The sequence below is a fragment of the Tasmannia lanceolata genome, unplaced genomic scaffold (assembly GCF_043159265.1).
Source record: "Tasmannia lanceolata isolate RefF3 unplaced genomic scaffold, GAP_Taslan_0.1 ptg000005l, whole genome shotgun sequence".
In the NCBI taxonomy this organism is placed as follows: Eukaryota; Viridiplantae; Streptophyta; class Magnoliopsida; order Canellales; family Winteraceae; genus Tasmannia; species Tasmannia lanceolata.
In genome coordinates, this window is record NW_027518682.1 from 16,183,971 (window position 1) to 16,205,376 (window position 21,406).

Here is a 21,406-nt window from a genome sequence, read left to right on the forward strand (position 1 = left end):
AAGACAAATAACCGGGGGTGGAAACGAGTAGAAAATGGGGGAGACATTTATTTACCTCATATTAATGTTAGTAGCTGCAATCCAAATAAAATAATCAGGCGTTCCCTTCCCACGTGCATTTGCTCCAATTACACGTGCAGTTCCTGGGAAAAAGAGAGAGAAAAGGGAGATGATAATTCCGCACCCACTGTAGGATAATTCGCACCACTTGACCATGAGGTTATGTGGCAGACTTTTAACGCCAATTCACTTTCCAGACATGCGGATTATCCTGTAGTGGGTGCGAATTTATCATCTCCCACAGACAAATGAGTCCAAAAGTACGCAGAGGAGCTCATTAATTACTTGGGAAATGATATATTTGCCCCTTTTTTCACTTGGGACAGCCCATTTCTAGTGTAAAAGAGGAGTCATAAATGAACTAGAGCGGTTGTCTTGTCCCGAGTGAAAAAGGGGGCGGATATACCACTTCCCTAAACATGGAGACGTATATCTGCACGGGCGTGTACGTATATTTGACTTGTACAGCTTGAGCTGCTGCTTCTGCACAACAATTTCAACGCTCAGATTTTTCTCTCGTACAGTGGGGATCACTTCAAAGGATGATCCAAACCGTTTATTTGTTGGCCTATAGCATTAATAGGCTGTAGACTGTAAATAATGCGCAGTCCCTGTACAGATAGTTAAGATCATCCAATGGAGATGATTTACGTGGTACGTCATATTTATAATGTGGGCCAAAATTGAACGGTTTGGATCATCGTATGAAATGTGCAGTCCTTTTACAGATCAGAGAGTTAAGATCATCCAATGGAGATGATTTAAACAGTACCGCATATATGCGTTGTGGCCCAAAATTAAACGGTTTGGATCATACTTTGAAGTGGGGCCCCAATATACTTCGGGGAAAAACAAAAAAATAAACTGGACTTCATGTGCAAACAGCATATGATTACTCTATTTTCATAAAATGACAAAAGCCCAAAATTATTTTTTATTTTTTATTTTTTTACATTATTTTTTTGCGGAGATGATATCAGCACAACCATGTTTTAATAACTGCACAAACTAAGCCTTTTTAAGTGCACAAACTCAGGTTTCGAAAAAGTTCTGACAAGCCAATTAAAAAAGAAAAGACAAGCAGAGTTAGTGCAATTATTAAAACATGCTTGTGCCGATATCATTTCCCATTTTTCTTCTTGTCTTTTCTTGGTTTTTATATTTCACGTTGCCATAAAGCTTAAAAGAAATAAAAATGAAAACAAAAGAGAAGAAGAAAATTTTCCAGGTTAAATTTTACGTTTCCAGGTTTTCCAGATATGAACTTGAAAATAAATTAAAAATTAAAAATCTTCTAAGACATACCCTTCTCGAGAAATTTCCAAGAAGCAGTAAAATATGAGGCAGTATAACCTCCATTATGTCGAAGATTTGTTGAATTAGAAACAAAAGGATTAACAGAAGCTAAATTAACCCTTCTGTCGAACTGAATTGCCAAGCATGGGCGATAAATCTTCGTCAAAACAGAGGTTAAACCACCTCGTTGGATATTTTAATTGGCTTGTGAGAGCTTTGTGGGAGACGACCCTTTAGTACAGTGAAATTTGCATATATATAGCCTATGTAAATACCCAAAGAAGCCTAACACACTGCCTCATTACTTGTAAGCGTGCAATGAAAGGCAGTTTATACTTTATACAGCTGACAGTGATCACAGTTATTATAGGATCTCAGTACATTTCTTCCCAGCCCTGTTCTCCTGCTACCACTTCTCTTTCTATGAGCATACACCTTCGAATTTCAAAGTCACCAGACAATCGCCTCGCGCCGATCCTAAGATGGCGTATTCATAAGGTACAGCTATATGGTTGTGGAGAGACAGAGATTGACGTTTGACAAATCCAACTCTCTAAGCGGCATTTGGCAGCGATTTGTCATGAATTCTCCTAGCAAAGCAGTCACTCTGAGCAATTCTCTTCCGCCCATTTCAGCCTGTCTAAAAAAAGGAGAATGAGAGGCATTGAAGAGCACACTTGTAGCTTCTAGGACAATTAGCCATTTCCAGTACAGGAAAGTTAGCAAAATGATCCTGCATTATATGGGAACGACCAAAATACAATCTGCACATTACTAAAATCACCAGAAACAGAGAGAATAACACAAGCCATGAAAACACTGATCTGATTACATGAATATTCACAACCCTGACTCAGCCACCATCACACAGCTGCAAATTACAATTTAAAAATGGGAAATAAAAAAAAAAGAACCCAACTACCTATACAACCAAGCAAGATTGTTTCTAAAACAAAAACCTGCCAAAAGGTTAGCTAACTTTCCATGTTTGTTTCACTACTTTAAAACAGTAAAAGTCAAGTCAGAAGCAGATTGACTTCTTCCTCCGCATTTTCCGGAAATCGATGATCGCACGTTTGTATGCCCGCCAGTTATAATATTAAAATCAATGAAGAGAAAGGAAAGAAATTAAGCCCACACGAATATTCCTTACCGCCTTTTGATTCGATCATCGTGTCATTGGAGATTGTGCATCAGCCCGCTTCGCGTTGCATTTCTGAAAAAAAAAGAGAGAATCGGCCAAATTTTATATCTGCCAGCCAGAAATCCAGCTTCATCTAAATTATAGAGAGATCCAATTTTAACAGTCAAATCGCTCGATTATGAGGGTACAATTTTCTCAGATTACAACTAAATATTAGAAAGTTTCTGGCATGTTGCATTGATCGTTGTTGTTTTGTTGTGAACTGAACTGATAAAGAATTTCCTGCCTTCAAAATCTGGTAAGGCATTTGTAGATAAAAAGATGAAACAGCAGCAGCAGCCAGCAACAACAACTAAAAATCAAGTTTCAATTGGAACAGAAATTGATTTGATGAAGGGGATGATGCACCTACAGCAAAGGGATTAGGAAAGGGTCTGAAGTCCAAAACCACACTGAGCAAAACAGCAAGACAATAAAGATGGGAACACCAAGAAGAAACACAACACAGATATGTAACTGTTGATGGAGATAATGCCTACTCTGATAAGCAAGGGAAACCCTAATTAGAAACTAGAGTTATACATATATCGTTAGAATGTCTTGATAGAGCTTCCATGATCCATTTTTTGATAGAGCTTCCATGATCCATAGCTCAAACATCACAGTGATCAATTAATTTTAGTCATCCTTTAGTGGCTTAAGATCTGAGTGGTCGTGTCCGATTGGAAGGTAAAAGAAATGACAAAGAAACAAGCAACAATCCACATTCAACGGGCACTCCAGCAAGTCGATCACAGGCCCATAGCCCAAACATTAACATGGACGGGTAATCTTAGCCATCTGATCAGTGACCTGAGATCTGACCAGCGGCCTACAATTGCAAGGTAAATAGAAGAGAGAAAATGACAAAGCATCTACATTCAACGTGCAATGATTGCAGCTAACCAATCAGCATGACTTTCTGGTCTACATAGCACACCCAGGTGGTGGCTCATTGGCTCATGTGATCACCGTATACATTTTCCAAAAGGTAGAGATTGTGAATTACGGTGCTTCATACTTTTGCAAGTCATGGTGACAGTTCCCAATTATTGAGATCCAAAAGTTACAAAATAAGTTTTCTAATCATTATGAAAAAATGGACTATAACATAAAGTGGCTCTTCTCCAAGTGGATAGAAATCGTTGGAAAACCTGTTCCTAGGACTAGCTACCTTGCATGGATAATTTCATCTTTAACAACCCTATGATTGGCCACCCTGCTTGTATAATATACCCAACCCATTCAGGATATTCTCAATGTGAACGGAGGATAATAAGTCTATCCAAGGATATAATTAGCCTGGGATTGTTTTTTTTTTTTTTTGATGGGGGTTAGGCCAAACCCCGACCAGATATATTAAAAATAAAAAACAGGACACAAAAGGGGGGGGAACCTCGAAGGCTACACAGGCAAAGCAAAAGAAAAAAGAGAGAAGCCTGAAATGCAGTCAAGCTGCTTACTATCTAGCATAGAGCATGCCATCACTGTCATTTTGAATAATGGAGAGAAGCTCTGGAGTGACCAAATTGGTATGGATGTCGTCACCTTTTAGGGGGCATAGCTGTTTCGATAGATAATCCGCAGCTGAATTTGCTTCTCTCCAACTGTGTGTTATCTTCCAAACTTTGAATCTGAGGAGCTTTTTCTTTATGCTATAGAAGAGGTTGGTGCTCTTCCAAGGAGGTTTACACTTTCCCCGGATGACATTTACTGCGGTGGATGAATCGGATTCAATCCAGATGGAGTCAAGATTTTTTGCAATTGCGATTGTTATCCCCAGGGAGAAAGCCCCAAAAGGAGAACTAATCCCCTGACAGAATAGAGCTCCTATCAGTTACTTTGGCAGCAAGTGACCCAAGCAGCAGAATCAAACCTATGTTGGCAATCTGCATGGGACCAACCATGTGCAGCCAAGATTCGGTTCTTCATATGGTTGTTTGTTACTGTAAAATTACCAATTACTCCAAAAGCTTAAGCCTCACCACCATCCTTCGCTCTATCAACCCCATTAACCGCAACCCTTTCCCTCATCCTAATAGCAACCCTTTCCCCCACCCTAACCGCAACCCAATACCCTAGAAACTCTCACCCGCCAACCCTTCCAAACCAAAACAAGTCCACCAGGCCCTCACTTTAATTGCAATCCACCAAGACTAACTAAAGCCCTTTTCCCCACATTTGACCACCACCCTACAACCAAAACAGTCCTATTGACTGTAAACACAGTTAATTAACCCCCTCTGGGGCGGTTCAGACATTAACAGCTGTGTAAACTTGTCAAACCAACCCCGACAATCCTTTTCCTTGACTGTTTCACCTTAAACCTACTTACTTCCCAACAGCCCCTTACTGATAAACAGTCCCAAAAAGTCCTAAATCAGTCTTATTGCCCTAAATCAATACCTAAACCTTAATCGCACAAGCCCAACCCCCTATTTCCCATCTAATACTTTCTAGAGTACCACTTCTGTGTCCGTCCTACACCACAGATTTACTAAGAAATAACAAACTGCAGCTAAAAAAAGCTTTAATAGGATAATAAGATAATAAGGGCGTAAATATGGTATCAGGAAAGTATGTATGGGTGGCAAGGGTAAAGCTGGTTGGGTTAGATCTGGGTGTTAAACTGATAGGAAAAGGGCTTGGCTATGTAAGAAAAAGAAAAGGTGGATGTTCAAAGGGTGATGTTGGGGAGAAATAAGCTATAGATATTTGAGGGGAAATGAACAGTACATGGATGGCATGCCAGGCCTCGAGCTTTGATCATCCTTTGTAGGCAGTGTAGTGTACCAGAGAAGAAAGAGAGTAAGTTGGAGAAAGGGAGAGAAGGGATTTTCACAGCCAAGATAAAGAGAGAAAAGAGTAGAGAATCAAGATCGAGAAAGGAATCATAATCGAGAAAATAATCACAATCAAGAAAGGAGAAAGATGAGTCTAGAAGGGGGTGGCTTATGAACCTAAATGTGGGAATGACGGAGAGGAGTAGAAAGGGGAGCCTATGAACCCCAACTTGGGTCAGGCTCAACCCAAACCCGACGGGTTCAACCCGATTTTGGCTCGGGTTGGGTTGGGTTGGGTTAGGAAAAGCCAACCTGATTTAATTATGAGTTGGGTTACGGTTGATGCCTTGACAACCCGACCCAACCCAACCCAAACCCGACCTCTGTCCTCTGATTTTATCTCGATTTTCTTAGGGTTATGTTTTTTTCTTGTATTTTTCAGTTTGGCCCAAGGTGAAACTTGAACCCAACCCGATATGTTAGATGGGTTGGGTTGGGTTAGGGTTGAGAAATTTAGAGCCGGGTTGGGTTAGGGTTGAGCATCCTCAACCCGAAGCTTGTATCATTTAGGAAGTCTTTCTCAGTCTTTCCCTGTTCAATGAAAGCTGTTACCACTAAAAAAAACGAAGCTTGGGTTGGGTTAGGGTTGAGGGAATGCTATCTGTGGTTGGGTTAGGGTTGGCCTCAACCCGATCCAAACAGACCCGGGTTGCACCCCTTACCCCAACCATGCGGCTGATAGAGAGAGGAAGTAAAAACGGATGTAAGATGGGAGAAAGATAGGGAGAGAGGTGGCAGATGCTGAGAGGAAGAAGGGGGATTTATTTATTATTAAATATTTTATATTTTTAAATAATTTTACTTTTCATATTTTTCCTAAGAAGTAAAAAATAACTAAAAATAGCTTGACATTATCCCTTGTTGGGAAATTCCCAAGAACAATCGCTGTGGCATAGAGGGTATAACATTTCATCCAGTTAAAAAAAGGGGTATAAGTATAACAATTCATTGAGTCATTTTTCCTTAAGAAGAGCCATGTTTGCTACTTTGCCATAAATGCCTTATGGTTTTGCTAATAGCTATCGATTTTTGTTGGATGAATGTGAACTTAGATTTGTCACTTACTCTTCAACTATAGAATGCTAATAAACTTTTTAGGACAATCATTTTGTACTTTTTTTTAATGGTACAATCATTTTGTACTCGTATGAATATAATTGAAGAAATCACTGCAAATGCAAATGATTATTATTGTTCATCGAAGTTTGGCATTAACAATCATCCACCTCATACCTTCAATTGAAACTTACATTATATTGCCAAACTTTGCCGACTAAGAACCATATCACTATAGCTAAATCAACATATTACAAGCCAAAATTAACATTAATAATACACCTTGAGATTAGAGGTGTATCCTTCACTTGCGCTTATGATGTGGCTACACCTCATTCAGCAAAGCCTCAAAAGCAAGGCATTAGACCTATGAATAAGTTTGTGTTGCAACCATCCTGAGTAATAAGGGATGACATAGGCCACTAATTACAATATCGAAAAACCTAGAAAATTAAAACAATCATGCAAATGACATAGAACTATAGAAGAAATTTTAATCAAATAAATTCTAAAAGGACAATACACGATGATACCATTTGGAAATTAGTATCAATCCACAAGTTAAGAAATAGAAGTAATAGTTATAACAGATGGAAATTTAGTAAATAAAAAAAATGAATCCAAGACCTTTAATCTATTCTCCAGGAACACTAAAACAAAAGATTTTTGACATACCTCCCAGGAAGCAGTTGAGAACTATTTACAGAACCCTTGGAACTACCAAGCCTATTAGCCCTACTTTCATGCTCTTTCCCCACACGCATTGCAACTACCTCCTTTTCCATGGCAGCTACTTCCCTTCTCATTTTCTTGGCCTCGACCTCCATTGCTTTGGTCAATGTGTCTACCTTCTTTGATAACATCTGACCACAACAAATTGCAACCAGCAATTAGCTCATAACTCAAAATAAATGGCACTATGGGGGGGGAGAGAGAGAAGAAAAAAGCATGTTAACCTCAATTGCATCATCCTTGTCTTTAAGACTTTGGTCTTTTTCATGACCAGCTTTCCTCAAAGCTATGACCTCTTTCTGCAACATGTCATACAACAACCCCGATACACAATCGTCTAAGTCTAAATTCGAGGATTCATTGGCCTTTTCATCTGGATGTTCGTTCCAATTACTATGTGTCTCGCTATCTCTAGCACCCTCAAAAGATTTGTTAAGCAAATGGTTTGGAACCGTCCCATTTGAAAGGGCCTTACCCCTATCTAATGACTTAGTGCCACCATCAAATGACTTTGATGTCCCTTTTGCATGCTTCAGTACCATGCTGGTGCTCCTAGTAAGTGAAGATCTCAACTGTGAGGATGGTGCTCTCTTAGGTAAAAATCCATTGGAAGTCAATTTGGAGATATTATCAGCTCCTCCCAGGGACTGTCGACGTGAAACACCACTGCTTATATTTCTCCCCTCTGAGTTAGTGCGACTATTACCATTGGTTGATGCTCTCAATCTCTCTTCTATTACTTTGAGCCGCAACTGATATTTTTCCTAAGAAAACAAATGAAAAATATAACTTTATTTAAAACAAATAAAAAAGAATGAGAGCAGTGTATAAACAATTGCAAGCTCAAGCTCTTCTCTAAAGTATATATGACTACAAAATAAAATTCTTACCTTCAATTGTGCCTCAGATTTTGCAGTGCGCTCTGCTATAGCAAGTTTTTCTCGTAATTGTTGCATTTCTCCCTAAACCAACAATGTAGAGTAATAACTACCATCGATATAAAATGGAAAAACAAGAAGAAGCCACATACTAATTGGCAAAGAATGGACATAAAAATAGAACTTGAGAATTTGAAAGGGATACCTGCAAGAACCTTCGTTCTTCAAGCCATTGCCTTACAGGCATAACTTTGTCATTAGCATCTTTCCATTCATTTGCTACAACTACTGCAACCCTATTTGCTGTGATCTTCGCACGGGCCAGTTCCCTGTCAAGTGTTTTCCTCTCCTCCTATGGAATACAAAATAATCCACTTTTATCTAAGAGTGCATTACGACTAACCCAACATGAGAGAAAATGTGAATAAGCTTCAACAAATTCCACAGCTAGAACTTTCATAAAGGCAATAAGAATATTACATTCATCTCCTCAAATTTCCGTTGGTAGTCTCTCACAGCATTTGCTGCTGCACCGCCGGAAAGAACAGCTTCTTCTAGCTCTCTTACAGTTTGGCTGAGTTTTTCGACCTCCGCAACCTTTTGGCGATTCATTTTGTCCAAGATCTTGTTTTCTTCCTAATTTACAAGGGCAAAGGCATACCAAAAAACCCATGCTGAACATAACTTTGATAATAAAACAGACCAGTTATACATTTCCAAGATATGATAGAAGAATGGAAACATATGGTCCGTACCTGGCAGATTTCAATCTGTTTCATTAATTCTTGGTTCTTATTTTGTAGATCATCCGCAAATGAGGCTTTCACCAATGCAACTTGAACAGTCCTTTCCGCTTCAAGTAAAGCAGCTTCCTTCGATTTTGTGACACGGTCTAATGCTTTGTTGTCATCCTGCAGCTTTGCAATCTGAAAAGGTCCAGCAGTGGTTATCAGACTTGTTACCAAGTAGCACATCTTTTCTTTCTTTTTATGTGATGATTATCATTTGTTACTGAGTAGCACATATTTTCTTTCTTTTTCCTGTGGTTATTCGCATTGCTTTTTTTATGAACAACTATCAGTTCTTCATAATAGGATCACAGTATTTGTTAGAGCAAAGAACGCAATACCTCCTGGCGAGCAAGCTTGAGCTCTGCTTCCAGCGGTGCAAGAATGGCTTCGATGGGAGGCATGTCATCATCCTTTTGAGCCGCATGAACCCTTCTAAGGGTTGCTTCTGCTGCAAACTGGGCAGCCATGGATGCTTTCTTCTCATCATTTATTTTCTTAATCTCAAGATTCTGCACAAGTTATGTTTGAATCAACCAAAGCTCACCAGCCACCACATATGTATGTGTTTAAAAAGAAGTTTTCGGTGGTACCTTGTTTTCCAGATTAGATTCAGTTAACTTGAGCTTCTCCTCTAACTTTGTTAATTCTTCACTAAGCTGAAAAACCAAAAAGAAAACATCAAAATAGAATGGGGTCAACTATGCACCCTAATATGCCATAATTTTTTCGTTTGTAGATACCGTAACATGCCATAATAGCCACACAAATAAAAAGGAAAAAAAAAACTTCCGAAAGCAGTGATAACCATACTCAGATTTTGAAGAATATCCAACTAAAGGAAAAATGAGAAACTATTATACTTTAACTGCTTTGATTAAGATCATGTTAATATCGACAAGTGCAGCCCAAAATCACAAAGCAAAAGAAAAAAAAATGAAACTAAATAACTGCTGAATACAGAGGAATCCTTAAATCATCAACATGGAAATAGAGAATGATCATAAATACAGAGGAATTCTTATGAATCAGAGAATCTAACAGAGTAATCACAAGAATTGTTAAAGAATTCACAAAGAGGAATCCCTATGAATACAGAGGAATCCTTCAATGATCATAAGTATTGTTAAAGAATTCATTAGTGCAGCACATAAGTAAAATGATCCTGGAAAAAAGGTCCAAAATAGAACTAAAGAATAACTTATATAAGAGAATGCCTAATAATAGAAATTCAAACAGATAAATCGTCACTCTAGTGCTTCAAATGATCCTGAAAAAAGGTACAAAATAGAACTAAAAAAATAAATTATATAAGAGAATGCCTGATAATAGAAATTCAAACAGATAAAATCGTCACTCAAGTGTTCTGAAGGAAATCGAGATTCCTGAGAAAAATAATATCAGACAGCCAAACCAATCGTATGTATCAGAAAATCTAACAGTATTTTTGGTTAAAAATAAAAAATGGTAAAAAAAAAAGAAAAAAGAAGTAAGAAGTATTAAATTCCAACATAATTTCGGTGACTGGATAGCAAAAATTAAACATTTATGAAAGTAACAAGAATCCGAAATGGCCATCTCAAAGACACAAAAAAACAATAAATTGAATAAGCAATCACAGAAAACCTGGATAGCAAAAGCAACACATTGACTCTTCTGTGGATATAATTATCCTTTTTCTAAATCAGAAAAATGCAGAACAACGAAGCACTGAGAGAGAGGGTGAAAAATAATTAGCTGAATTAAACTGATTCAATGAACAAGTTGATCCAAAAAAAATAAGGTAAAAAAACAGAAACGCATCAAAAATTAAAAGAAAAACCTCTTCCACCGCCTTTTCTCTCAGGCGTTCTGATAACCTCAACGCCTTAATCTCCGCCTGAGCTTCTCCTAATTCCCGATCTCTGTCTGCAACACACAAAAAACACAAATCTAAGAAGAAAATTCGCCAAAAACTCGAACGAATCAGTGAAAAAAACACCAGATCAAATCGCATTCCCACCTCTAACTTCATTCTCCAACCGATTGAGCTCGACCTTCACCGGATCGGATCCGTGCAATAGATTTATAAACTCATCTGTATCCAAGCTAGGCCGTACTAACATTCTTCGCCTCGTCCCTTTCCCTTCTTTGAAGGATCCTGAAACCGTCAGTGGCAGTGGTGCCGGAGTGTGTACGGACGCCGTCTCGCTCGTCGCCGGACGGCCATTGCTTCCATGATCGCTGCAACTCTCTGCTGTGAAACTCTCGCCGTCGCCGGAAAGTTCAGCCATGATGGATCTGAGGTTCTCACATTCGAAATGGAAGACGACCTTGTAGAAATTAGGGTTTATGGTCTGGAGAGATTTTTATTTTTTTTTTCTTTTTTCTTTCTAGGGTTTCGGATTCGTTGATGTAAAAACTAAAAAGAGCGTTTTTCTTTTCTCGCTTCTTACCGCTTTGTCATTTTTATGGAAGTGATGTGAATAAAAAAGGAAAAGAGATAACCTGAGAAGCTTTGCCGTGAAGCTGATTTTCTTTCCTTATTAAGGAGTAGAGTTCTGTAGCAGGGTGTATAATTAGGCCTTTTACTTTTGTGCTAAATGCATATAGTTTACGCCAAAATCGCTCTCTCGCTGTCGTGAAATTCAACGGTTTAGGTGAGGAGACATTAGTCGGCTACGCGGAGTCACGGAGGTGGTCGGGTCGCATGCATGTAAAATTACGACAGGGAAATGATACTGCCCCCCCGAAATGGATAAAATCCCCCCCTCTTAACGCTTTCTGTGAAAATGGTTCACTGCTTGAGGATATATTCACCCCCTCTAACGCTTTTCTTTGCCCCTAAAACTCAACGGTTAACTTGCATAACGTTAAAGAGGGGGCGGGGGTGGATTTTATCCATCAGAGGGGGGGAAAATATCATGAAAAAATCATTCCCCTTACGAAAATGCCCTTCCCTAATACGCGATTTACGAGGCAATTTCACATCAAGACATTTCGCGGCTGGCTTTCTGCAAGTGAGTACAGCCACACAGGTTGAATTAAATGAATAAGACAAAATTATCTTATTCATTTACTCGTTGAATTAAATGAATAAAACAAAATTGTCTTATTCATGAATAAGACAATTTTGTCTTATTCATTTAATTCAACCTGTGTGGCTGTTCTCACAAGCAAAAAAACCATATGCAAAATGTCTTTCCGCGAAATTGGCTAGCAAGTCCCAATATTATAGGGAACTAATATATTCGCCCCTTACTCTTGTAAACTACTAGTACAAGGTGGTGGCCTGGGGAAGAAAAGGGGGAGGAATATACATTTCCCCTGTCTATATGGTTTTCGAAGGTGGGCCTTATTGCCACGACTTCAGATGAAAAAGAGAATTACATAGTAAGGGCAAGCGTAAATGAAAATGGAGAATGTCCACTTTTCAAGCTTAAATGATGAATTGCTCACGATAAAGGGAGTTCTCATATGATGCATGCAAATTTTATTTTATTTTTTTTAAAAAAAACACTTCTAAAATGTTAAAGACGAAACTGATAATAACAGACGAATTTTGGTCATTTTCACATTTTTTGGCATTCGGTGGGATTCAAGCTCTCTTGTTTGGATGTGCAGGATTCCTTTTTTCACACAATGTATATCCGTTTTGCTGGCAGTCCTCGTATTTTTCCATGAATGACGCAGTGGAAGCATATGGATTATGGAATGAAGGCGAAGATCACCCGTCTTTAACCTGTTGAAGAGCAACATTATCTCCCTCTGATGAAATCCTTGAATCCACAGGAAGATAATCGAAAAATTGAAACTAAGTTTATTATTCAATGAAAAATAATAATAAAAAGAAGTTTATTATTTGATGAAAAAGATGATCATTACATACACAGACCTCTCATATTTATAGACTTTCAAATCTTCTTTTCCCTATTTTACCCTCACATTCTAACCCTATTTAAAACTTTAGCTAGGACTTGTAAACTAATAATGAATTCTAACTAATCCAAAATCCTAAGAAACTTTCCCACAATGAATGAGCTATGGATAAAAAAATCCGCTTTCGTTGGATGATTCGTCAAGTTTTCACTAGAATAATCACAGACGCAAAAAAGTTAAAGAATAGAGCGGTTGATGGATGGGTGGAATGAGCTATGAGGCTGAATCTTCATATATGTATATTGAAGATTCATTGCATGAATCTTAAAATAATAAAAATCACATCGTATACCAACGCATACGGTCTCAAATCCGAATCTTCATATGTATATATCACATGTCGTCATCACCTGGCCGAAGCGGGTGGAAGCATAGGTCTTTATATATATACAGGTCAATAACGTTACCATACGGCGACAAAGAGTATATGCATAAGATCATAAGTCTTTTTTTTTCAAATCAAATCCTTTGAAAACTCTTTTTTTTTTTCTTTGAAATTTCAAGGTACAGAAATATGATGCATGAACATAGGGAACATAATTATATTATCAAAATCATTAAATGAACCATTATTATGAGAGTCCACTATCACTTGCCTGGAATTTTTTAATGTGGAAGAAGATGAAAGGCTGTAAGTATCAACAGAGAAGCAATCCTGTACAATTTACATATCAAGCGTGTTACCATTAATTCAAGTGTTCAATTCTTTTCTACTAAACTTATTCGTATTTATACCAAATTTATTACTAAAACTCGGAGAGGCTTCAAATTAAACCTAACTATCGATTTCTTCGTAAACCAATTATTATATCATATTGTATCATTATTTATAAATCTGATTTCTTTTGAAAACCAAAATAAAATGATTATTTAATCCCTTTTAGGTGTTGAGCTCTTTAAGACTTTTATATATATATATATATATATATATATCATGCAAAGCCATACATGCAAAAAAGATAATATCCTCAAGGCCCAAATTTTTTTGTCTTTCCATAAGTTAGAGGGAAATGCTATGAGAATGGCTAATTTAGAGGGATATTATCATATTTGAAGATCCCTCAAAGTGAAAATTGAATAAACTTGGTTTAATTTATCTTTATTTCTTTTTTTTTTGTATGTTTAAAAAAAGTAGAAACTTTTAGTAATATTTTTCCTTTTCCACACAAAGCCTTAGATATGTGACTCAAGAGGTGTAGGATTCTTTAGGCCAGTTTGCTTCAGATTTTGGGAACCAATTGACCCAAAATCAAGAGCAAATTTGAGTCTAATAATAACTGTTGGACTCATAATCGGTTCTCGAAATCCAAAACAAACAGGGCTTTAGTTTGATCGTGTCTTACTCTGATTCCTATGATTCCCCCAGTTTGTAAGTTGGTCGTGGATGCAAGGAAAGTTTATCTTAGGACTATTTCCATGAAAAAGGGATTTTCCGTCATTTAGCTAGCCCATTTTTACATGGAAAACTTTGGGAAATGATTTCAGCACAACTATCTTTTGATACATGACGCTCATGTGTCTTGTTTGTTAGCATGTAACTGGCAAGTGCTTTTTGGGGACTGAAAAAACCCTTTCTCAGCTCTTTAAATATAAAAGACAAGAAACTTGAGCGTCATGTATCAAAACATGTTGTGGTGAAATCATTTCCCTTTGCAAAGAAAAAAAAGAAGTTCCCGTTTTCTAAGAAAATTGCAACCCTATTAGGACTTGGATTTTTTCCTATGTAACACTATAGTATACTTTTTACATGGAAAGTAAATTTCCATAATTTTTCTTTGGGTCAAAGTAAGACCCTTTTTATTCACTTCTTCTATCTGTTTTGTGATTCTTTAAACTCCCCCCACCCACCGGGGATTTTTTTTTTTTTTTGCAATTGTTTGAACCTGGGGTTTTAACGTCTACTCTTATCTATTTCATTACTGGCATGTTTGGCTACAGTGAATTTTTTATGCTAAAATCACATTGTCCAATGTTAAGTAATACATTATTTTAGGTGAAAATATCTCATGTAAAACTTTTTCACCAAAAAGCCTTATAGAATTAAGCAACCTATTTGACTGATGTATATTTCTTTAGAGAATTTATATGATGCCCGACCGTCAAAGTAACAAGGGCTAGGTAAAACTCATTTCTTTATGGGAAAAAAAAAAATCAATCCCTACCTTCTACCGGTTGTGAAGCCAGATCGGTACAACCCTACCACAAACGGGTCTCTCCCTCTAGGCAACATAAACCGTTGGTGGGCCCAACAATTAATTTGTTGAAATCTTTGAACAAAGTAGGCCACACCCATATTTTTCAAAATGAACTGTACGGCCCACACTATAGGATGATTCCAAATCGTTCATTTGATGGGCCACAACATAAGTACGTTGCGCCTCAAAATATCATTTCCATAGGATGATCCTAGCCCTTCGATTTAAAAAGAAACTGCATATTATGGAAATGTCGATAGATTGGAGGGTTGCGATCATCCTATGGAAATGATTTTGGGGGCACAACCTATTTACATTTTGGCCCATCAAATGGATGGTTTGGATCATCCTATGATGCGAGTGGTACAGTAACATTAACGCACAATTGTAGGCCCCACCCATATTTTTCAAAATATTACTGTACGGTCCACACCATAAGATGATCCAAGCCGTCCATCTGATGGACCACAACGTAAATAGGTTCAGCCCCCAATATCACTTCCATAGGATGATTGCAACCCTCCGATCTACAGAGATTTGCATAATATGTGGTTTGTCTTCAGATCAGAGGGCTAGGTTCATCATGTGGAAATGATTTTTTGGGACACATTTAAGATATGGCCTATCAAATGGACAGTTGGGATCATCATGTGGTGTGGGTCGTACCCATTTTGAAAAACATGTGTGGGCCTACCTTGCTCAAACATTTAAACAAATTAATTGTTGAACCCACCAACCGGTCATGTCAGAGAGAGATATGGGTTTGGAGTAGTTTGACCATTGCGTACGACTAAGGTGCTATAAGCTATTCCTAGTTTTAGATTTTGAGAATTGATTTTGTGTCCAAACCCAATAATTAGGTTTGGACTCAAATCAATTTTCAGAATCCAAAATGAGCAGGGCTAAGGTTAAAGCATCCAAAAGTATGGTATCAACATTAAAAAAGAAAAAAAGAAAAAAAAAAGGGAAATGATAAATTTGCGCTTTTTCTTTACTTGGGACACCAGCACCAGTATATTAGGGCTGTCCCTAGGAATAAAAAGGGGCACATAAAATCACCGACTCATTGTAAATATTAGGCCTGCCTCACCCAAAAGGTACCGTTAGTTGGATGGACGAAAACTTGGTCAGATGGTAATGATGAGTTAAACAGTCAATTTCAACGATTTTTTACCTATAAATTCCAAATCTATGATATATGGTGTAAGGATATTTTCACCCCCTTTTAAGCATTTCCACCCTCTTTTGTCTGAGATTTTAGGAAAGGACAGACAAAAGGGGCTGTGAAAAGTCTAACAGAAAGGGGCAGAGAATATCATTTCCTTAAAATATACAAGGGTTATTTACTGTTACATGCTGGACATTTGAAAAAATGACGAGAAAAATGTTGACTTTTGAAAAACTCTAAGAAATGCTATTTTATTAAAAAAATGACTTTTTAGGACGAAAATACCCCTAACCTTACTTTATCTTTCTCTTCTTTGTTTTTACACTTTTTTACTTTTACTTTCAAGTTTTACAGTTTCATTTCTAGGTTTTAGTCCGACCCTTTCTGTGTGAAACGGCTCATTTTCCGACGATAGAAGCCTTCTTCTCCGGCGAAACATCTTCATTTCTCCGGCATATGCTCATTTGTCTTGAGAGGGTAGGAGTTCTCTAGAGACGCCCCTTTCTCATTTTCTTTTTCCTCCTCCAAATATCCAAAATCTCATTATCTTTGTAAGTATTTCTCCTTTTCTAGTGGCTGTAGCCAAAATAGGTGGCTGTAGCCAAAATCAGTTGCCCAAAGAGCGCTCACTAGGCAAAAGGGTAGTGGAAGCCAAAATGGTACTCGCACGGGTTATTCATAGCCAAAAAATAGGTTACTTGAAGCTAAAAAAATGTAACTCGAATCCAAAATCGATAGCTCAAACCCACAAAGTGATAGTCAAAGCCAAAATAAGAAGCAAGGCACTCGAAGCAAAATGAAAGTTATTTGAAGGCAAAAATGATAGTCAAAGCCCAAAAAATGCTAGTTGAAGCAAAAAAAAAAGTTACTCGGAGCAAAAAATGATAGTCGAATCCAAAAAATGATAGTGGAAGCAAACAAAAATGATAGTCGAAACCCAAAAAAAATTTACTTAAGCCAAAAAACTAGTCGATGCCAAAAAACAAATTACTCAAAACCAGAAAAAGTTACTTGAAGCAAAAAAAAAAGTTAGTTGAAGCCAAAAAAAGAAGTCGAAGATAAAAAAAATTTAGTCGAAGCCAAAACGTGTTAGTCAAAGCGAAAAAAGAAGTTTGTCGAAGCCCAAAACGTGATAGTCGAAGCCAACAAATATTTCTCGAAGCTAAAATATATTAGTTAAAGACGAAAAAAGTTCCAAATGTTACTGGAATTCAAAAGTTTAGTCGCAACCAAAAACATGTTAGTCGAAGCAAAAAAACCAGTTATTCGAAGCCTAAAACAATTTAGCCGAAGCGAAAATAACAACGACGAATGTTACAGGAAACACATTTTTCACTTCGACCAAGTAAATTTTGGCTTCGAATGTCCTGTTTTGGCTTCAAGTACCTGTTTTTGCGTTGAGAAGAAGAGGGGGAGATCTCGAAACCCTTTTTGAGAAAGATTTGACGAGGCAAAAGGCTTATGGGTCCAATGTTGTGCATTTCAAGCAAAAAAAACCTTTGAATACCCTAAAAAATGAGAGAGAGAGAGAGAGAAGGAGATGTTGTTAGATGGAGTTTTGAAAAAAAAATAGAAATATAGAGAGAGAGGGAGAATGAGATTTTAGGCTTACCTTCTTACATATTGCCGGAGAAAATAGTAGGTTTCGCCGGAGAATAAGCACTTCAACTAAGTTAAAAACAGGGTAAAAGTAAAACTGTAAAAAGAAGAAGGGAAGCAGAATAAATGTACCGAGGGACATTTTGGTCTTAAAATTTTAATTTTTTATAAATCAGCATTTATTCGTTTTTTTCTTAACAAGTGACATTTTTATGTCAATAATGCAACTTTCTGACACGTAATAGTAAATAACCGAATATATAACGACATGCGATCAAGAATGAAAATTTAGTGAGATGATTTTTTCACTGCCATATGATTATGATTTATGAGCCCCACATTTAACATGAATTGTGAGTATGGGTGTAAACGGATCGAATTCGAATCGGATAGTGCTATATCCGAATTCGAATTCGATTACAACATTCAATATCCGTATCCGTATCCGAATCCGACGGATAATTATTATTCGTTACCGAATTCGCATCCAACAGATATTATTCGAATTCGGATATTATCCGTATCCGTTTATCCGGATTCAAATCGTATCCGAATATCCAAATCCGAATAAATCATATCCTAATGTCCGAATTCGTATCCGTATCCGAATTCGATTCATGTCTGTAACTTCAAATCAATTGGTTAAATATCCAAAATTATCTAATTGAAGTTGAATTCGAATGCGAATGTCCGCATCCGTAACCGGATATCTGAGTTTGCATGCGAATCCAGATATCCGAATTCGAATACGAATTCGGATATACGGATATGGATGCTGATATTCGGGATAAAAGGATGTACTTGTCGGATTCGGATGTTAAACGGATCGGATGCACCATTTACCAGATTCGGATCGTTAAGAACCGGATATCTCTTAAACGGATTCGGATAATATCCGCTTGAAGCGGATTCGGATAATATTCGCTTTAAACGGATTCGGATGCGGACGGTAATCGAATTTTCGAATATCCATTTACACCCCTAATTGTGAGCAGACTTTAATGCTTTTTAACGTCAAATCACGTTCCAAGGTAGGTGCATAATCCTACAAGGGGGTGAAAAATCATCTCACGAAATTTAACAGAAAAATTAACTTTATCCCTTTTAAAAAATATTTTACATTCACTCCCTGTATGCTACTCACGCTAACACGAGTGTCTACAAAAGTTCACAGAGAAGCAATTTTTTAGCCCTTCTTTGTTTTAGGCAAGATTTGCCTGCTAGTATGAATAAACGAATAAGACAAATTCGGCTATGTTATGAGTCTTATGACTCCTCTCTTCTGAAAAAAGAGGTGCCCCGAAATGACATTGTGCAAAATTGCGTAGTAAATTCTGGTTAACATATATATTAGATATTAGGGTGTGTTTGGCTTTTTTATTTTATTTTGATTTAATGCTGATTCTTGATTCTGTTTTTTGATTTTTTTAATTTTAAAAACAAGAAAAACAGGAAAAGCGTTTTTTAGGAACACATCCATTCACAACATAAACTTATGTTTAAAGAAAGACACCTTTCAGCCCAACATTTTTTTGTCATGCACCCCTAAGAGATTGCAACGAGACCCATCCTATCTATCAACCATCACTGTTTGCTCCAACCATCAGGCAGGGGATTATTAATGTGCCCTCAACTATGGCCAAATTCTACTTCTAACCCCGTGGTATCAAAGGTACCAAAGACACCCTATTAGTTTTAAATAATACTTGTCATGTGACCGGATGGACGGGAATGAAGAAATTGTCAAGGGGTGTCTGATGAATTTTGAACTATAGGGTGAAAAGTCAGGGGTCTACTTAAATGTCTGAAAGTTGAGGGGGTGTCTTTGGTACCTTCGATACCATAAGGTTAGAGTGGAATTTCACCATAGTTGAGGTGTATACCATAATAATGACAAGTCACAATCCATATCATCCCCACCGTACATTTGGCTTACCGTATGGTTACTAAGATGTGATAATATGTAGAATTTGTATTATTTTTTTTTAGTTTCATGTAAGATGTGAGACTAAGCACGTCTACATCTTTCTTCTAAACAATGGACCCAAGAGATTTAGCTCAATTATCAGAAAGATCTGAATCCAATTCACTTAATACAAATTGCCAAAACGTTGTGATTACATTTTAAAGAAATGGCCAAATACACTAAAGAATAAAGGTGTTTTTATCGATAAACAGTCATATTCATCAACTACCAAAACCCCCCATTAAGAGCTAAAACAGGCTGAAATAAGCTGATGATCTAAACAAAGCAGGGAATAATCCTTTGAGGTGAGTAAAGGGTCCTTTTTAATGAAAGTTGACAACTTGTCAATGACAAGACATTAAGTACTGCCCTTTTAGGGTTCAATTTCATTGAGGGCACTCTTTTGGTTCTCACAAGTATCGTGTTTTTGTTGCATGTCAAAACAATCCACCTAGTTTTGTTGCGAGAGAATTACCACCCTCCATATGGTGGGGCCCCTAGAGGTGAGTCGTCTTACAAAAACACACCAGAGTGGATGATCCATTTTCCTAATAGGATATTTTCTTTTTAGAAACTTTTTCTTTTGCTAATTTTTTCCATTTTCTCATTTTCTCACGGGATAATGGTATTTTGGTCATTTTAAATTAATTAAGGCCATCTTTAAAACGCCCTACGACACATGGCACATTCTCAGTGTTGGTCTCTCTACGGCCTACGCTCCGTCTCCATATCATTTTCCTTTTTTTTTTTTTCATAATTTAGAAAATTTTCCATTTTTTCTCAACTTCCCAGTAGATAAGCATATTTGGGGCATTTTGGTAAGGGAAATGTTATCAGCACAATCATATTTTGATAATTTGCACAGATCCAGCTGTCTTTTCTTCTTTAATTGGATTGTGAGAGGTTTTTGGGAAATGAATTAACCTTTTGACAGCTCTTTAAATGCTAAAAGACAAGATGGTCTGTGAAAATATCAAAATATGGTTAATTCTCATAAGGATGCTTTGGTCATTTTTATGAGAGGGGAAGTAGCTGTCCGATTGGAACTTTGAGAAGGATTATCAAGGGGTGTTCTCACAAGAGAAAGTGATTTTGGGTGTCTCTGGGCTAAATTCCAATTCCCAATCCTCTGTACTAACTTAGGTTTTCGGAGTGGAAGCCAAAAGTCAGGTGGGACAAAAGCAATTAAACAACCATATTGGGCATTTTTCTTCGTATTTGATTTGCTTTTGCATTCTTAAAATCATCAAACTGGCATGGGTGTCATGCATAATGCTTTCTAGGCCATGATCCTGACCTTAATATTTTGATAATGGCACTACTTACTTTGATTCTATTTATTTATTAGATGCAGATAGAATATTGACCATTGTGAGTGTGACTGCGGTGAAAAAATAATCAAAAGTGTAAAACCGAGTAGTGCCATTATTAAAACATATATGGACGATATCACTCCTAAATAATAAAAGTTCGTTGAAAGTCAGAGCATATACATGTGAATCTAGTCCATCCATTAAGGTGGTAGGACCGACCATATCTGACGGTGTAGATTTTTCATGCATAAGTGGACGGTGTTGATTTTACAAGCTGACCCACATTATGTTTAATTTTGAGTCAAAATCTAAAACAAACATGGCCAAAGGATTCAGTCTTTATTGATCGGATGTCCCTTAGGCATAAGAACAGGACCGCTTCATGATGGCCAACTATTATCAATGGTCTAG

At 37.3% G+C, this 21,406-nt stretch overlaps 1 protein-coding gene across 2 annotated transcripts; it reads right to left on the reverse strand.

The window, feature by feature from the left end:
* Nucleotides 1-1,514: 1,514 nt before the first annotated feature.
* Nucleotides 1,515-11,382, reverse strand: LOC143877705 (microtubule-associated protein 70-2-like). Of its 2 annotated transcripts, XM_077379899.1 has the most exons (12): nucleotides 10,839-11,381; nucleotides 10,659-10,744; nucleotides 9,430-9,495; nucleotides 9,178-9,348; nucleotides 8,804-8,974; nucleotides 8,529-8,684; nucleotides 8,254-8,400; nucleotides 8,061-8,132; nucleotides 7,395-7,934; nucleotides 7,114-7,301; nucleotides 2,510-2,572; nucleotides 1,854-1,992 (listed from the first exon to the last, which is right to left on the reverse strand). In XM_077379899.1, exons 1-11 carry the CDS (start codon nucleotides 11,107-11,109, stop codon nucleotides 2,533-2,535), a joined length of 1,908 nt encoding a protein of 635 aa, XP_077236014.1. In that variant the 5' UTR covers nucleotides 11,110-11,381; the 3' UTR covers nucleotides 1,854-1,992; nucleotides 2,510-2,532. The 2 variants fall into 2 exon arrangements, with proteins under 2 accessions (XP_077236013.1, XP_077236014.1); XM_077379898.1 differs by lacking the exon at nucleotides 2,510-2,572 and having other exon boundaries at nucleotides 1,515-1,996; nucleotides 10,839-11,382.
* Between the last annotated feature and the right edge of the window lie 10,024 nt (nucleotides 11,383-21,406).

Excerpts from the sequence above, each read along its gene's own strand:
- LOC143877705 (XM_077379898.1), bottom strand. The coding sequence starts at position 11,109 with ATGGCTGAACTTTCCGGCGACGGCGAGAGTTTCACAGCAGAGAGTTGC. Across the intron at positions 9,349-9,429 it reads AATCTAATCTGGAAAACAAG|AATCTTGAGATTAAGAAAAT; the intron begins GTACCACCGAAA and ends TAACTTGTGCAG. Across the intron at positions 7,302-7,394 it reads ACAAGGATGATGCAATTGAG|ATGTTATCAAAGAAGGTAGA; the intron begins GTTAACATGCTT and ends TGTTGTGGTCAG.